This window comes from Odocoileus virginianus, chromosome 3 (assembly GCF_023699985.2).
Source record: "Odocoileus virginianus isolate 20LAN1187 ecotype Illinois chromosome 3, Ovbor_1.2, whole genome shotgun sequence".
Classification (NCBI taxonomy): domain Eukaryota; kingdom Metazoa; phylum Chordata; class Mammalia; order Artiodactyla; family Cervidae; genus Odocoileus; species Odocoileus virginianus.
In genome coordinates, this window is record NC_069676.1 from 42,605,633 (window position 1) to 42,620,356 (window position 14,724).

Sequence of the window (14,724 nt, forward strand, 5' to 3'; positions counted from 1 at the left end):
CCTGCTACATACAGGCTAATGAATGCCAGGGGTACTTACCCCTCCAGGAAGACTGAAGACACTCTGATAACCCCACTCAAAGCATTTATCTCAAGTAGCCTTTTTCCAGTTGAATAAAGATAATACATTGTTAAATTCTATTTCAGAAGGTTTTTTGCAAGTTGCTTTATTTACAATGCCAACTTTAAAAGTCACTGAACTAAAATTAAGTGGACAATAAACTAGGCAGAAATTGCTTTACAAAAAGGGAAAGCCCAAAATGCCACTTTCTATAGGGAACCCACAGTTCAATTTTATTCAGAGCAAAGAAAAGAAACTTTCAATCATACTAGAAGAAACTGGGCCGTAGGTTTGGGAACTGTACTGAAACTACACATGCAATGAGGACAACATTCTGCTAATACAATTGACTTGCTGCTGCATTTGTTGACTGTTTTTCTAATATTAACAATTATAAACAAAGCAGTGCAACTAGTATTTGGAATAATCCTTACAGTGTTACAGCGTTAGACACGAAATTTCACTTCTCCTCACACCACTGGTTCTCTTTGCGTACCTAGAAGAGACAGATATAAGGAAGTACCTTAAGTAGTCTTTACTAAAACCACTACCTAATGATTCATCAATAACCTGTGAGGTAGGTTAGAAAGACAGACTGAAAACTGGGAGAAAAAACAGGTTGAGTATACTTTCAGGTTGCCATTCTTTCCTTCCTGAGTTTTTTAACTGTGCCCTGCTGAAATTTTCCAAAAAAAGCAAAGACAATTGGCAATTACAGCTTTAGTCATGACCTGTGTCAACAAAATCATTCTGATATATTATTTCTTCTCAGTGCACTAAGTATCCTGGCATACAATCCATAGGGCCTAATCTTCTGAAGTAAAATACTGATGGTTTACATATAAGGTCCCAGGTCCAAAACTAGCAACTCCTAAGGAACAAACATCAAAGTGCACTCTAAGAACTAATTGTTCTTATGCTTATAAAAGATCAGTATTATCTAAGTGCTTAGACTAAGAGACCAGTATATTTTTAGCATACCAAAGGGACCTATTTTCCCTCAAATAAGGTAAATGACTCCTTGATATAAACACCTCTATTCCTAGCATGATATGGGTTTTTAGTTTCTTTAAAAGCATTTGATCAAGAACAAGCTGTTAGCTACCTACCTGGGCTTCCTCTTCCTCAGTAAAATCATTTTTGATATTGAATGTCTTTCGAATCTCCTCAGGAGTTTTCCCCTTGATCATATTAGCAACAGTCTTGCAGGTAACATCAAGCAAACCTTTGATGTCTAAGTAGTTTGCTGCCTGTAAAGTAATTGTTGTTTTCATTATATACTTGCTGCTTTAATCAAACCCAAAGTCAGTGACTAACAATGAACGTCTGATTTAGCTTAAAATGCTAGTCAATTTTAAGAAATTAAAGACATTGTTAAATCTTAAAGCCCAAAACAGGTCTATCTTGGAAGTATATACTTGAAAGTATATTCTGCTGTCATTAATCTTCTACATCCTCATGGATTCTGTCTACTTGTCTCACCAGAGACAGATGTTAAAATCTCAACTGAGATTACAATTATGATTGTGGATTTACATACTCATCCTTCTATTGATTTTGTTTCACTTTCTGGAAATTCTGCTTTTAGGTAGAAAAACATTTAGGATTCCTATATCCTCTTAATAATGAACAGATCCTTTATCATTATATAGTGAACCTCTTTAATCCTTTCATTCTTTGCCCTGAAACCTAGTATAGTCACTCCAGTTTTCTTTCGTTTGTTACTGTTAGCATATTTTTTCCACCCTTTATAAACTTAATTGTGTCTTTATATTCAAAGTGAGTTTTTCTGGTAAAAATAGCTAAGTCTTATTTTTCTATCCAATTACTTGTGACCATTTACATCTTTTTATTCTGGTAAAAAGTCACATAATATAAAACATACTACTACTTTACCATATTTAACTGCACAGTTCAATTGCACTAACTACATTCACCCTGCTGTGCAACTCTCACGTCTTCTATTTCCTGAATTTTTCACTTTCCTAAACTGAAACTTATTAAACATTTAATTCTCCATTCTCCCTCCCCATAGACCATTTACATTTAATGTGATTATTGATACGTAGATTTAAATATAGCACTGCACAGTTTAAAGTTAAAATTCAGTATCAATGAATGTAACAAATGAAAAGTGCTAAAGGTTATGCCAAAAATATCCTATACTGTGCATTAAAAACATACCAATATAAGCTCAAAGAGTGTCCCTTGGTCAACTTTCAGAAATTCTTGATCCCAAACAGGTATATCATCTGTTCGTTTTTCTTTGTTCTCATCATCCTCGGGAGGAGGAGGATCATCCTTGTGGTGGGTGCACCACTGAATGACCTACAACATAAAAAGTTTATTCCTATGTGGCATTTTATAAGAAGGTACTTCCACTGCTGGGGCAAGTTCATTCCTACACAGGGACTAGCTATAAGTCAGCTTGAATAAAGTTAGTAGCCAAGCTTGACAATCACAAACCCTAGAGGATGGAAGATCTTATATAACAGCGAACCAGTAAGGACCTAATAGAAGCAGAAGGGATTAAGAAGAGGTGGCAAGAACACACAGAAGAACTGTACAAAAAAGGTCTTAATTACCCAGATAACCACGGTGGTGTGGTTAGAGTTAGACATCTGAAGTTAGAGTCTGAAGTCAAGTGGGCCTTAGGAACCATTACTATGAACAAAGCTAGTGGGGGTGATGGAATTCCAGCTGAGCTATTTCAAATCCTAAAAGATGATGTTGTTAAAGTGCTGCACTCAACCAGCAAACCTATAAAACTCAGCAATGGCCATAGGACCAGAAAAGGTCAATTTTCATTCCAATCCCAAAGAAAGGCAATGCCAAAGAAAACGGTCAAACTACCATACAATTACATTCATTTCACAGGCTAGTAAAGTTATGCTCAAAATCCTTCAGGCTAGGCTTTGGCAATATGTGAACTGAGAACTTCCAGAAGTACAAGTTGAATTTGGAAAAGGCAGAAGAACCAGACCAAACTGCCAACGTTCACTGGCTCATGGAGAAAGCAAGAGAATTCCAGAAAAACATCTACTTCTGCTTCAATGACTACACTAAAGACTTTGAGCATGTGGATTGTAACAAACTTGGAAAATCCTTAGAGCGATTGGAGTACCAGACCCCTTTACCCGTCTCCTGAGAAACCTGTATGCTGGTCAAGAAGCAACAGTTAGAACCAGTTATGGAACAATGAACTGGTTCAAAAATGGAAAAGGAGTAGAACAAGGCTGTATATTTGTCACCTTGCTTATTTAACTTATATGCAAAGTACATCATGCAAAATGCCAGACTGGATGAATCACAATCTGGATAAAAAGATTGCTGGGAGAAATATCAACAACCTCTGATATGCAAATTATACCACTCTAATGACAGATAGTCTCCCGATGAGGGTGAAAGAGGAGAGAATGAAGAAGCTGGCTTGAAACTCAATATTCAAAAAACTAAGAGCATGGCATCTGGTCCGATCACTTCGTGGCAAAGAGAAGGTGAAAATGTAGAAGCAGTGACAGATTTTATTTTCTTAGGCTCCAAAATCATTGTGGCCATGAAATTAAAAGATGCCTGCTCCTTGGAAGAAAAGCTATGACAAACCCAGACAGCATATTAAAAAACAGAGACATCACTTTGCCAACAAAACTGATGCTTTTGAATTGTGGGGCTGGAGAAGATCAAACCAGTCAATCCTAAAGAAAATAACCCTGAATATTCATTAGCTAAAGAAAATTAATCAATTAGAAGGACTGCTGAAACTGAATCTCCAATACTGTGGCCACCTGATGCGGAAGAGCTGACTCACTGGAAAAGACCCTGATGGTGGTAAAGATTAAAAAGGCAAAAGGAGAACGGGGAGGCAGAGGACGAGATGGTTAGATAGTATCACTGACTCATGAATCTGTGCAAACTCCAGGAGATAGTGGGCTTCCCTGATGGCTCAGTAAAGAATCTGCTTGCAGTCCAAGAGATCTGGGTTCAATTCCTGGGTCGGGAAGGTTTCTGGAGAAGGGAATGACAACCCACTTCAGTATTCTTGCCTGGAAAATTCCACGGACACAAGAGCCTGGCAGGCTACAGTTCAGAGTTGTAAAGAGTCGGAAGTGACTGAGCAACAAACACTTTCTCTATGCGAGAGACGGTGTAGGGTAGAGGAGCCTGGAGGCTCCAAGAGGTTGCAATGAGTAGACAGGACTTTGTGACTGAACAAAAAGCAACATGGTAAGAAAAAAATTCATAAAGAACTCCTATAGAGCCTATTAGACTATAAAATGCATTAACCTGGAAAACATTATGCTAAGTGAAATAAGCCAGACACAAAAAATATTCTATGATCCCATTTTTAAAAGATACCCAGTAGAGTCAAATTCATACACAGAACACAGAACAGTGATTATAAAACACTTTTTACGTACACTAGGGATATTAAAAAGGCTGGTAACAGCAAATCACGGTGAGAATATGGAAAAATATGCAGTACAGGTGCATCTCATGCCAAGCTCAAGAGAACACATAAAATCCAACTGTGTATGGTTAGTGACTCTGAAAACTCCTTAAGAAAGAACTGGAACCAACCATTCCCATCTCTCTAAGACCAGCCAGTTTTCCCCCTAGTGTGGAAACTGGATGCCATTTCTTCAGAAGAGCATTCAATTACACAGCAGGCTCTATTAAGAAGCCACACTCCCTGAAACACTAATATGTAGGTGGCTGTTTATACACAGGATAAGGTGATCAACTGAGAAAAAAAACAAACCAAAAAAAAAATCATGTATCATGTTCTCAAACTCCTTTTGAGGCACACCCACTCAGATAAGCAATCAAAAATATTTTCCTTTTTGCTAACCCTATACTACCATATGTCATTAATTCAAATCTGCTAATGAAAAAGACATCTTAAATATTCACAGGATTTGGTTAACAAAACAAATACCTTAGTCATAATCTTACTATAGCTTTTTTTTAAAGAAGCTATATATATATATAGCTTATATATATATATAATTATATATTATATATTATATATATATAGCTTATATATAGCTTATATATATATAGCTTATATATTATATATATAGCTATTATATATATATAGATTTATATATATATATATAAAAAGATCACCAAGATATTGCTAATTAAAAAAAGGACACATATTTATGTGTAGTTTCTCCCTTACCTTTTTCAATATTGCTGCATTAACATTTGGCAAGGGGACTGGATCATCATCTCCTTCATCATCCATTCCTAAATCTAACAAGAGGGGAGTTGCCATTATTATTTAACTTCATTGTAACAATCAGGCTGTTTCAAACAAGTAATTTGCAAGACAAGTTTATCTGAAAGACTCAAAAAAGTATTTTACTTATTAAAACAAGTTCACCCAAAACTATATAAAAACGTGTGAGTAGACAAATACATGAATATTATATAAACAGAGTTCTTAATTAGGAAAAGTGATTTAATAAGTGGGATAACTGGCAACCACTTGGGAAAAAATAAAAGCCACACTCCTACCCTTACTCTTGATACCAAACTCTCTAGATGGACATCATTTAGGAAAATAAAAAAATGTGAATTACTGTTTTATTTCCCAGAATGGTCTGTTAAAATTTGAAGCCCAAATTTGTACATACACACACATACACACAACAATTTATGCACCCACCGACAAAAACAATGCAGGCAGCTCCACATTTAATGCTATGATTCAATATTAAATATACAGGTTTCTCTAACAAAAGTCTTTCATGAATGGCTTCTGTAAGGCAAAAATTTGAAAAAGATAGGGTTTTTCTGGAATGACTCAGGAAGTAAATGATGTGTTATTCTTTTTCCCAAGCTTTCTTTTGTGGCATCTTATATCAGAATTACCTCAGTATGAAACTTTTTTCCAGAGAATAGCAGTGTCTCAGTTTCTTGGCAGAACAGCTGTTCGGCATTTCTTTGGATGAAAAGTTTCTCTGAACATATCAGCTAAACATCATATGGCACTTTGGGGACACAGGCTTCTAGATGTCATTATAACTTCCAGATTACCAAAGTGGTTGCTGAGCTCCAAAGAAAAAACTTAAAATCTGTATGTTACTCAGATTCTAAGAAAGAATGTTTTTCAAACCAAATGGGTCTGTCTTCCAGAGTTGCCAAAGAAACGTGTAACAGTGCCAAGATTAGAAGTCAAAAGTTACTGCAGCATTGCTATACTGGTTGGTTGTTTCACAGCATCAGTTATGCTGACATGGCTCAAACTTTTGAGTCCCTAATTTATAGCTATCCTAGGCAGTGAAGAATTAGCTATGACTATCCAAAGAAATCAGAACTGTATGTGGGAATTGATGCGTAAATCATTCTTAACCTATGAGACTAGCAGAGGTAACCAAGGAATGAACAAGTATTGATGTAGTTAAGAGGTACAATGATTAAGCAAACCCTGGGGAACTGAAGGCTTTAAAAATGGGGAGATAGGATATGAGTGAGGTAAGTAATAAGTATGCTGAATGTCAAATCTAGAAGGGACTGATCAAATGTCAGAAGCTCTCATTAAGTCTAGATGAGAACTGAAATGATGCACTTGACAACATGGAGATCAGTGAGCTTTCTCCAATCAAGGGGTAAAGATGAGAGTAGATTCAAAAAGTATCCTATTTTCCTGTATGCGTGCATTCACTCATCTCCCCTCTACTCTCCACCAACGCCTTTCCCTGATCCCATCTCTGAGAGTAAAACTAGAAAATGACAATATTTCAATTTGGATCAAACCACTTATGCTTTTCTTGAACTAGTATGAAATATTTTTAAATCAGAGGGGAGAGAAAGAAGTTCTACTATATAATATACATGTGGTTTGGGAAGTGAACATATTAGAGGAAATGCAGAAGACCAGCTTGTTTGGAAGATACACATGTTATTTGGAAGCCTTAACTCACGTTAAAAATAAGGGACTTATAGCTGTAAATGATCCACTTCTCTAGCATTTAAACCAAGAATTTGCAACGTTTTTTTGCTAACTGAAGGCTCAAGTACCAACAGTCATTCCTTTAAGCTATTTAGTTTCAAGAATGTCTGAAAAACACTTGTATCCTGATACCACACCCCGGACCTGAAGAAATCAGTCAATTCATGTGTACACATGCCACTTTCACTTCTGATTTTACAGTGATTAGATTTCATTTCAATACACTTCAGTCCTCAAGAGGCTAGATTTCTATATAAACCACTGGTACTTTAGATAAAGCCATTCACCTCCAAAGTCTGAAGGCTATGGGAAGAAATGAACTGTTGTTATCTACTACTCACTTGCTTCAGTGATCAAAGTTGACATGGAAAACCCAAGAAGTCCTATGTTCGTTCTTACTGGCAAATGCTTCTTTGATACAGCAAAGAACCAATTAGGGTGCCAGGCACCAACTAAGATGAAGTAAAGAACACTTTCATTGCCAAAGCCAAGTATTTAGGCAGTAATTTTGGTATCAGTTTCTACATCTTCTAGATAAAGCCTTACTCACCTGCCTCTAGGGATACTTGGTTAGCTTTCCCACTCCTATGTGACCATATCACAGTTCTTCATTCAACACAGTGACTGTGAGATGTACCAAGGGGTTTACAACTTAATTGAAGTAATCCATGCAAGTTAACCAGTGTACAGGACTGTAAGTGCCACATAAATGTTGCCAATTACCAAACTAAAAATCTGAAAAATCTAAAAGTATGTTCAGATTTTATTTTCTTTTAAAAACACAGAAGACAAACCTTTTGCCTCTCAGCTTCCATCTGTACCACATCTAGTATCTGACTTGTTAGAAGTTTAAATTATCCCTGAAATCCTAACTGATCAGTCTCCAATCTGATAACCCTCCCTTTTCCCTTGGCTTTCACAAATCCTCCTCCAGATTCTCCACTTCTGACTTTTCCACTCCTAACACGCCACCCTACCTCAATATGGCCACTTGCCAATCTCATTTACTTACACACACACACACCATACAAAGTAAGTCTATCTCCAGCAATCTATAATTCAGGGACCAAGAGCCAACAGTCAATTGACCAGTAGGGTTATTACAAAGATCTTTTGAGGGAATCTCTTACACAACAAGTTCAAGCTCAAAGTCATTTTCTTTCCATTCCCCTCAAACTTGTTCCTCAGCTCTATCAACTACAGCATCACAATCACAACTCCAACTAAAAACCTCAAATTTTAAACACATCCTGTCTCAGTTTACCTCAGAATGCTCTCCCAAAACATCTTTACTAATTTGAAGTATCACCTCATTAGGACTTACACTCTACACTCTCTCCACAAGCCTAAAGAATAATAGCAGCCAAGATGTTTCCATAGCACCGCTTGGACTGATGCATTAATGATACCATGTGACCGTTGAGTATCCATAAATTTCGGTATTCACAGAGGGTCCTGAAACCAATCCCTTGCAGATATGGAGACAACTGTACTAAAGAACATTCTTACCACTCTAAGTATTTTTCTCCACCAGTTCTAGAAACTGATCTGTGTATCTCCATATATTATTGTCTACCAACCCACTGATATTAGTAAGAAGAGATCCATGTTAATAGTAAAAGTTTTAAAATGCTTCAGGATTTGTTTTCTTGCCTTCTTAATGTAGTGCTCATGCTCTGCAGTTTCAAAGGAATGACAAAATAAAAGGGAAAACTTGGTTTAAAAAAACACCTACTTGGTTTACAATCTACTCAGTTTACTCCTTCTGTTGAAACAAGGTGTTCTATTTAACTACCATATATGATGTATCTCTTTACAAAGGCTTTAGTTTTTGCCATTAGAAATGTGAATGCAAATTTACTTGTAAGAGAAATGGGGTCATTATCTGAGTCTTGGAAATCATTTCCATATTATTAATAGCCTATGATATTATCCACTTAATAAGAGAAAAAACTAACTCAGAAAATGCTGAAAAAAATGACCTCTCTCACATAGATTTAGTTAATACTTTATAAAGAAAAAACTTTACCTCTTCATACCCTTGAGCAATTTTTTTTTCCTTTTTTTTTCCCTTGAGCAATTTTGACAGAATGTTATTTCCAGACTATGTTTACAGGTTATATCAAGCTACATATTTCTTCCCCTTTCCCCTGACCCAGGTTTCCTAATAAACTTACCTTCCAACATAGTCTTGATGGTCACAGACTGTTTTGCAATTTCAACATCAACTTCAAATATCTCTCCATCAGAACTCTGCAGCTTAATTGAAGGCATCTAAAAAAAGGTATTATACTGAATTTGAAATTTAAGAGATAATACTTCTATATGGCATTTCATCAATTGTAGCCTGTTAGAGAGCCCTTCCAACTCATTAACCATAAAACCCTAAGGACCCACAGTATATAACACTATAAACACTGATTATTCACAGGTTAGCACACAAAGGTAGAAACCTTTTTTCTAAGTATAACTCCTAGGTACAGAAGCTTTTAACACCTGCTCTCACTGGTTTAAGATTCAGAATAACTAATTTATAATTATGATGCAAAATACATCTAAAATGGACTTACTGACTCTGCCTTTCTGCTCTCACTGACTACCCCTATTTGAATAGTTAACTGCCACTATTAACCACCTGCAAACCTGAGAAAGGTCAGTACATAATAAACAAAGCTACCAAATAAGATAGTAATTTTCCCAGCAGTGAAACTTATCAGTGAAAAATGAGTTCAGATCCAAAGAGCAGATCAGGATATACTTATGTTTGGATCAATGCAAGACCATATACAAGTGAATATAATATTTAATAAGCAGATGTTGTCCTAATGACTTAAACATAGTAACTTAAATTTCCTTTTTATCTTTCATTACTGACTGTCCAGGTATCCCTAGTTTGAGATCTTCCAAAATCCCCATAGTAATAACCTATTACTTGCTGCAAAAAAAATTTATTAACTCACGTTAATTATGGTCATTAGGAAAAGGACACCTCTTACATAAAATTAAACAATTCAAAAGAGGTGAATTCTGATCAAAAAAATTTTTTTAAAAAACGTCTTTAAGATTGAAACATTCTAAGCTTCTAGGCCAGCAATTTCTTACCATCTTCAGATTTTTGAGGGAGTGGTTCAGGGGAGGGGATAATGGCAGCAATACCTGACCCCAAAAATTCAAGACCTCTTTAAATTTCAAGTATAGATTTTTCAATCCAGTGATGTCATTACAACTTAAAAACACAGAATTTGACACTAAAAACACTGAACCTTTGTTAAGATCCCAAGACTTAAGATCCATTAAAACAGTTAAAATATTCATTCTGCCTTCCCCAGATAAGTATCCCCATTTCCCAAACAGACAAATTAGCACAAGGAAGCAAAAAGGTAAAGCTGTTTTAAAACCAGCCATTGAAATACCCAGCTCTCCCTCATCCATGTTTGGAGCAAATCAGATTTCATTTTTCATTTCACAAATATGTCTGTTTTCTCCATGTTGCTCAGTACCTGCCAATAATGCAGTTGTCCAGCTCCATGGGTAAAGACCCAGAGCAGAGGACCTTCTCTCTAACAAGGCGATAACAAAAGGTACCCCCAAAAGAAGTATTTTAATGTGAGTTCAATTTCTAATTATGAAACATTCTTTGTTGTTGTTGCTTTTTTTTTTTTTACTTTCCATGTACTGGAGTGAACGTTACTAGAGAACCCCAAGTCTAGCAAAACAGCTGATAAAATTACGTTTAAACATATTTCAAATAACTTTTCGATAAACAGCAAGATCTGCTTACTCATAGTCAAATTCGTGTATTAGGTTACTTTTAAAGGAGTTGAGATCTTACTTACTCAACAACAGCAAGAAGCAATCGGTTAATCTGTAATTCGACGCCCTTTGTAACACTAAACTTGATACTCACAAAGAATTTTTTTTAGTGGTAAACATCTGGAATTCAGAGCAAAATTTAATAATAATGGACGAAATTTTGTTTGAAATGCTTTCAAGACTATTCCTTCAATTCCTTATGCTCCGGTATTTGTAAATCAAATCATCCTCTATGAGGTGGGTTTTATCATCACAAAGGAAAAAGCCTGTTTTAAGTGACCCGAAATTCTAACACCTTTTACAGGGTAGAGTGAAACCTGCATTGCTATGACAAAGAAATCTTCTACTATAAGGCTCTGATGAAAAAAAATCATGACCCAAAATCTAAGCCTGAAGTGAACCAAAGCAGGGAATGAATAGCCCTTCAAAAAAAAGAAAAAGCTAGACACCTCGAGTTAATGCACCTAAAAAACCCACACCACTATGACGATGGCACTGTTATTACAACAACCGTTTCAGCAATCCCTAGCTGTGGCAAAACAAATATTCTGAAGGAGTAGGCGGCTCTCTGCCAAGATTCGGTCCCAGCAGTTAGGTAGGACCGGTGACTAGTGACGCCAGATACACGGGCGAGAAAGGATGTGAACCAAGAATCCAGCTTTCCCGGACTACCACTGCCGCGCTCGCTCCGGACACCAAAACAATAAACATGGACACACGCCCACACTCACGACAGCCCCGGGAACTCCATTAAAAGCCCCACCGCCACCCTCGCCCTGGGTCCTGGGGCCGGCAGGCTTACGGCCAAGGGAGGCCCCTGGCCCCAGGCTGGGCCTGCAGCCTAACACCGCGGCGGCTGATGGTCGCCCCGTGCAGAGGAGGCCCAATCCCGGGCTCGACTCGCATCTTCTCCCTCCCGCCCGCCAGGCACTCACGGGGGCGCCATGAAGACGCGCGACTAAAGGAGGCCTCCTCGAGTCGATCCAAGGGGTGGGAGAACGGGGCCCGCTGGCACCTCCCGGAGAATGGGATCGACAACTGTTCCACCAGGCCTGAGGTGAGGCCAGGCCCAGGTGCCTCCCGCCTTCAGCTGGGCCAAAGCCCCAGCGGTTTGACCAGCAGCTCTCAACCCGCCCCTTCCAGCCCTGTCGGCGTCCACTTACGGTATTAGGTCTCAAAGAGATAGAAGGCCGGAGGCTGAAGTGAGCAGGGAGGCGTCGTCCAACTGCAAAACCTAAAAGCGAAGAACAAGACCAATATAGCGCAGCGAGACGGCGCGGCGTCTGCCTTTATAGGAGCGGGCGCAGGCGCCGAGGACCCTGGGGCCCGTGACGTCACAGAACCGGCGGGGCTGGCCGGCGAGATCGCCTGACGGCAGGCGGAGGCCAGCGGGGCAGGCAAGGTGGAGACGCGACGGGGCGAGATGCGGCGGGCCTTGATTCTCACCCACTTCCTCGAAAGCTCGGCTCGCTCTCCTCAAAGCAGGAACGGCGGACTGGCTGCGGTTATTCACGGTCTGCAGGGGTCCTTCAGGCGGGGGTGTCCTAAACTGAATTAAAGACCCAGGTCTTGAAAAGCCAAAAAGCCATGGGTGTAGGGGAAGGAGGGGGAAGGGAGTGGACTGGGAGGAGGAGGGCGGGTAAGGGTGGGGATAGAGCTGGGGAAGGGGCGTTGAGGGAGGGAGAGGTGTTCTTGGGTGGGTGGTGTTTGGGAGGGGCTGTGGCTCCCCTTCAGGGTGAGGAAACTGGGACTCCAGTCTGCGCTGTGAGATTCTGCTTAGGGCCTCAGTGCCCTCCCCTGAACCTAACATGAGTTACCTCGCTCTTCACAATAATCCGTATGGTGAAATATCGTTATTCCCTTTTTTATTTGTGAGGGAACAGGTTCAGAACGAGGCAGTGCAAGGAGTTTTTGATACTTTTAGCCCGTATTTCCTACCAAGGGCTTCTGAAGAGGCCTTTAGTCCAAAATAACCATTGTTGCAGGGAGAACCCAAGTCTAGAGTGGAGGTCTCTCTCTACCGGTGAACAGCCGTTCTACATAAGTGTATTGAGCCTGGGGCGGGGGTTGGGGGGTGGGGGTAAGGACTGGAATGGGGAAGAGCTCCGCAGCAAACTAGGCACCCAGAGTCCAACCCGCTCTGAACGCTTGTGTGGGATGCTCCCTGATAATTTTCCTCTGGATGAACCCAACCCTTAAGGGAAAGGGATTAGTCTGAAAATTCCCACCCCCACCCTCGCCAGTCAGGGACTTTGACCAGCTCTACCCTGCTCTGCCTAGGAAACAACAGCCACCCCACCCCAGGAGACAAGGCGCCAGCTCACCTAACCAACAGGCATGTGACTGGTATTCCTGACGCCAAAGAGACAAAAGACACTTCCACACAGGGCCCCCTAAAGAAAGCAGAGACCTACAGCTCTTCTGGGATGGGACTGGGCAGGGAGGCCAAGCAGCTCCTTGGGTTACCAGGTCTTTGTCTGCAAGCTGTGGTATCCAGTGTCTGCCAGGTGCCACAGCTGATGACAGGAAGATGAAAGGACCTACAGGCCTCATACTTTTTGTCACAGCACATCCCTGCCCTCAGCAGCTCCAGTTTCTGGTCTCCTAATCAAGACCCACTGGAGTCCCTTTGCTCCCCCGCTTATGGCATACCAGGTGGCACCGTCAAGTCTTGTTGAGCATACTAATCAGTGCCAATCACTCATCTAGTCTGAAGATCTTGCACAGGGCCTGGCATAAAGTAAGAGTATGCTTTTTCCAAGTATGTCTGTGGTCCCTCAGCATTAAGATCACCAAGAGAATCTTTTTTTTTTTATTTTTTTAGTTTTTTGTGATGTACACCATTGTTAAAGTCTTTATTAAATTTGTTGCAGTATTATTTCTATTTTGGTTTTTTGGCCAGAGACATATGGGATCTTAGCTCCCTGACCAGGGAAGCTCCTTCGGCAATGGAAGGTGAAGTCTTAACCTGGGAACTCCCTGAAAGTCTTGTTTTTAAAATGCAGATCTTATTACTCTTACAGCTACCGTATGCAAAGATTATCTCAGGAAAGATAAACAAGTAGTTGTTTGCCTCAGGGGAGGGGAACTAGGTGAAGAGAGAAGAGGGTTGGGGTCATTTTTCACTTTATATCCTTTCTACCTTATGGGTTTTGATCCATGTAGATGTATTACATATTCAAATTTTTCTTTACTTCAAAAAAAATTGGCATCAGGTCAAGAAAAATGAGGATTCCTGGGTCCAGTCTTGATCTAATGAATCAGACTGCCTGGGGGCAGGTTTTTCTGCCTTTGAACAAGTTCTCTCAAGTGATTCTTAAAGGGTAAGTTGAGAAACCACTATGGTAGGAACTCAGTGATGAAGCACTGCTAAGAAGGGGCCAGCAGTGTCTGTCAAAGGTGACTCATTTAGCTTTACATTTTCTGAATCAACCTTACCCTCCACTCAGGAGAAATAAGACAGTTGCAGGACTGTGAGCTGCAGGCTGGGGAACACAAATTTCCACTCATTTATACATAATCAATGGAGAAGGAAATGGCAATCCACTTCAGTATTCTTGCCTGGAGAAGCCCATGGGCAGAGGAGCCTGATGAGCTGCAGTACACAGGGCTGCACAGAATCAGACACGACTAAAGCAACTTAGCACATAGACATAATCACGAACCCTCATCAGAAAGGACTGGCCCCCACAGAGTCCCCTTGGAATATGGGGGTGTGAGGGGGGTTCTACTGATTCCAGAGTGGCACCGAGAAGGCTGAGGTCTCATGCTTACTTCAATTACTCCACACACCATGTGATCAAAACTCTTTGTGCTATAGAGGAAGAAAATAAAACTAAAGAGAATGAACTTTTCCAGTGTCACAAAGCCACTGCAGAGCAAGGCTGAGGTTC

General features: G+C 39.8%; 1 protein-coding gene and 1 long non-coding RNA gene across 4 annotated transcripts; one reads left to right on the forward strand and one right to left on the reverse strand.

Annotated features, from left to right (window-relative positions):
* Window positions 1–266: 266 nt before the first annotated feature.
* SKP1 (S-phase kinase associated protein 1) lies at window positions 267–12,160 on the reverse strand. Of its 3 annotated transcripts, none has more exons than XM_070465366.1 (7): window positions 11,995–12,160; window positions 9,196–9,292; window positions 5,732–5,824; window positions 5,243–5,316; window positions 2,245–2,388; window positions 1,170–1,310; window positions 267–556 (listed from the first exon to the last, which is right to left on the reverse strand). In XM_070465366.1, the coding sequence occupies exons 2-7, from the start codon at window positions 9,290–9,292 to the stop codon at window positions 521–523; spliced, it is 585 nt and encodes a 194-aa protein (XP_070321467.1). In that variant the 5' UTR covers window positions 11,995–12,160; the 3' UTR covers window positions 267–520. The 3 variants fall into 3 exon arrangements, with proteins under 3 accessions (XP_070321467.1, XP_070321466.1, XP_020763721.1); XM_070465365.1 differs by lacking the exon at window positions 5,732–5,824 and adding an exon at window positions 7,360–7,470; XM_020908062.2 differs by lacking the exon at window positions 5,732–5,824 and having other exon boundaries at window positions 11,995–12,157.
* Window positions 12,161–12,212: 52 nt separating this feature from the next.
* LOC139034389 (uncharacterized) lies at window positions 12,213–13,711 on the forward strand. The gene is made up of 2 exons (XR_011486846.1): window positions 12,213–12,345; window positions 13,112–13,711. It is a non-coding gene; the product is annotated as an uncharacterized lncRNA (long non-coding RNA).
* The last annotated feature ends 1,013 nt before the right edge of the window (window positions 13,712–14,724 follow it).

Coding starts and splice junctions, on each gene's coding strand:
- SKP1 (XM_070465365.1), bottom strand. CDS start 9,292: ATGCCTTCAATTAAGCTGCAGAGTTCTGATGGAGAGATATTTGAAGTT. Junction 7,471..9,195: donor CATCAAGACTATGTTGGAAG/GTAAGTTTATTA, acceptor ACTTCATCTTAG/TTGGTGCCTGGCACCCTAAT. Junction 5,317..7,359: donor AACTTTGATCACTGAAGCAA/GTGAGTAGTAGA, acceptor CCCTCTTGTTAG/ATTTAGGAATGGATGATGAA.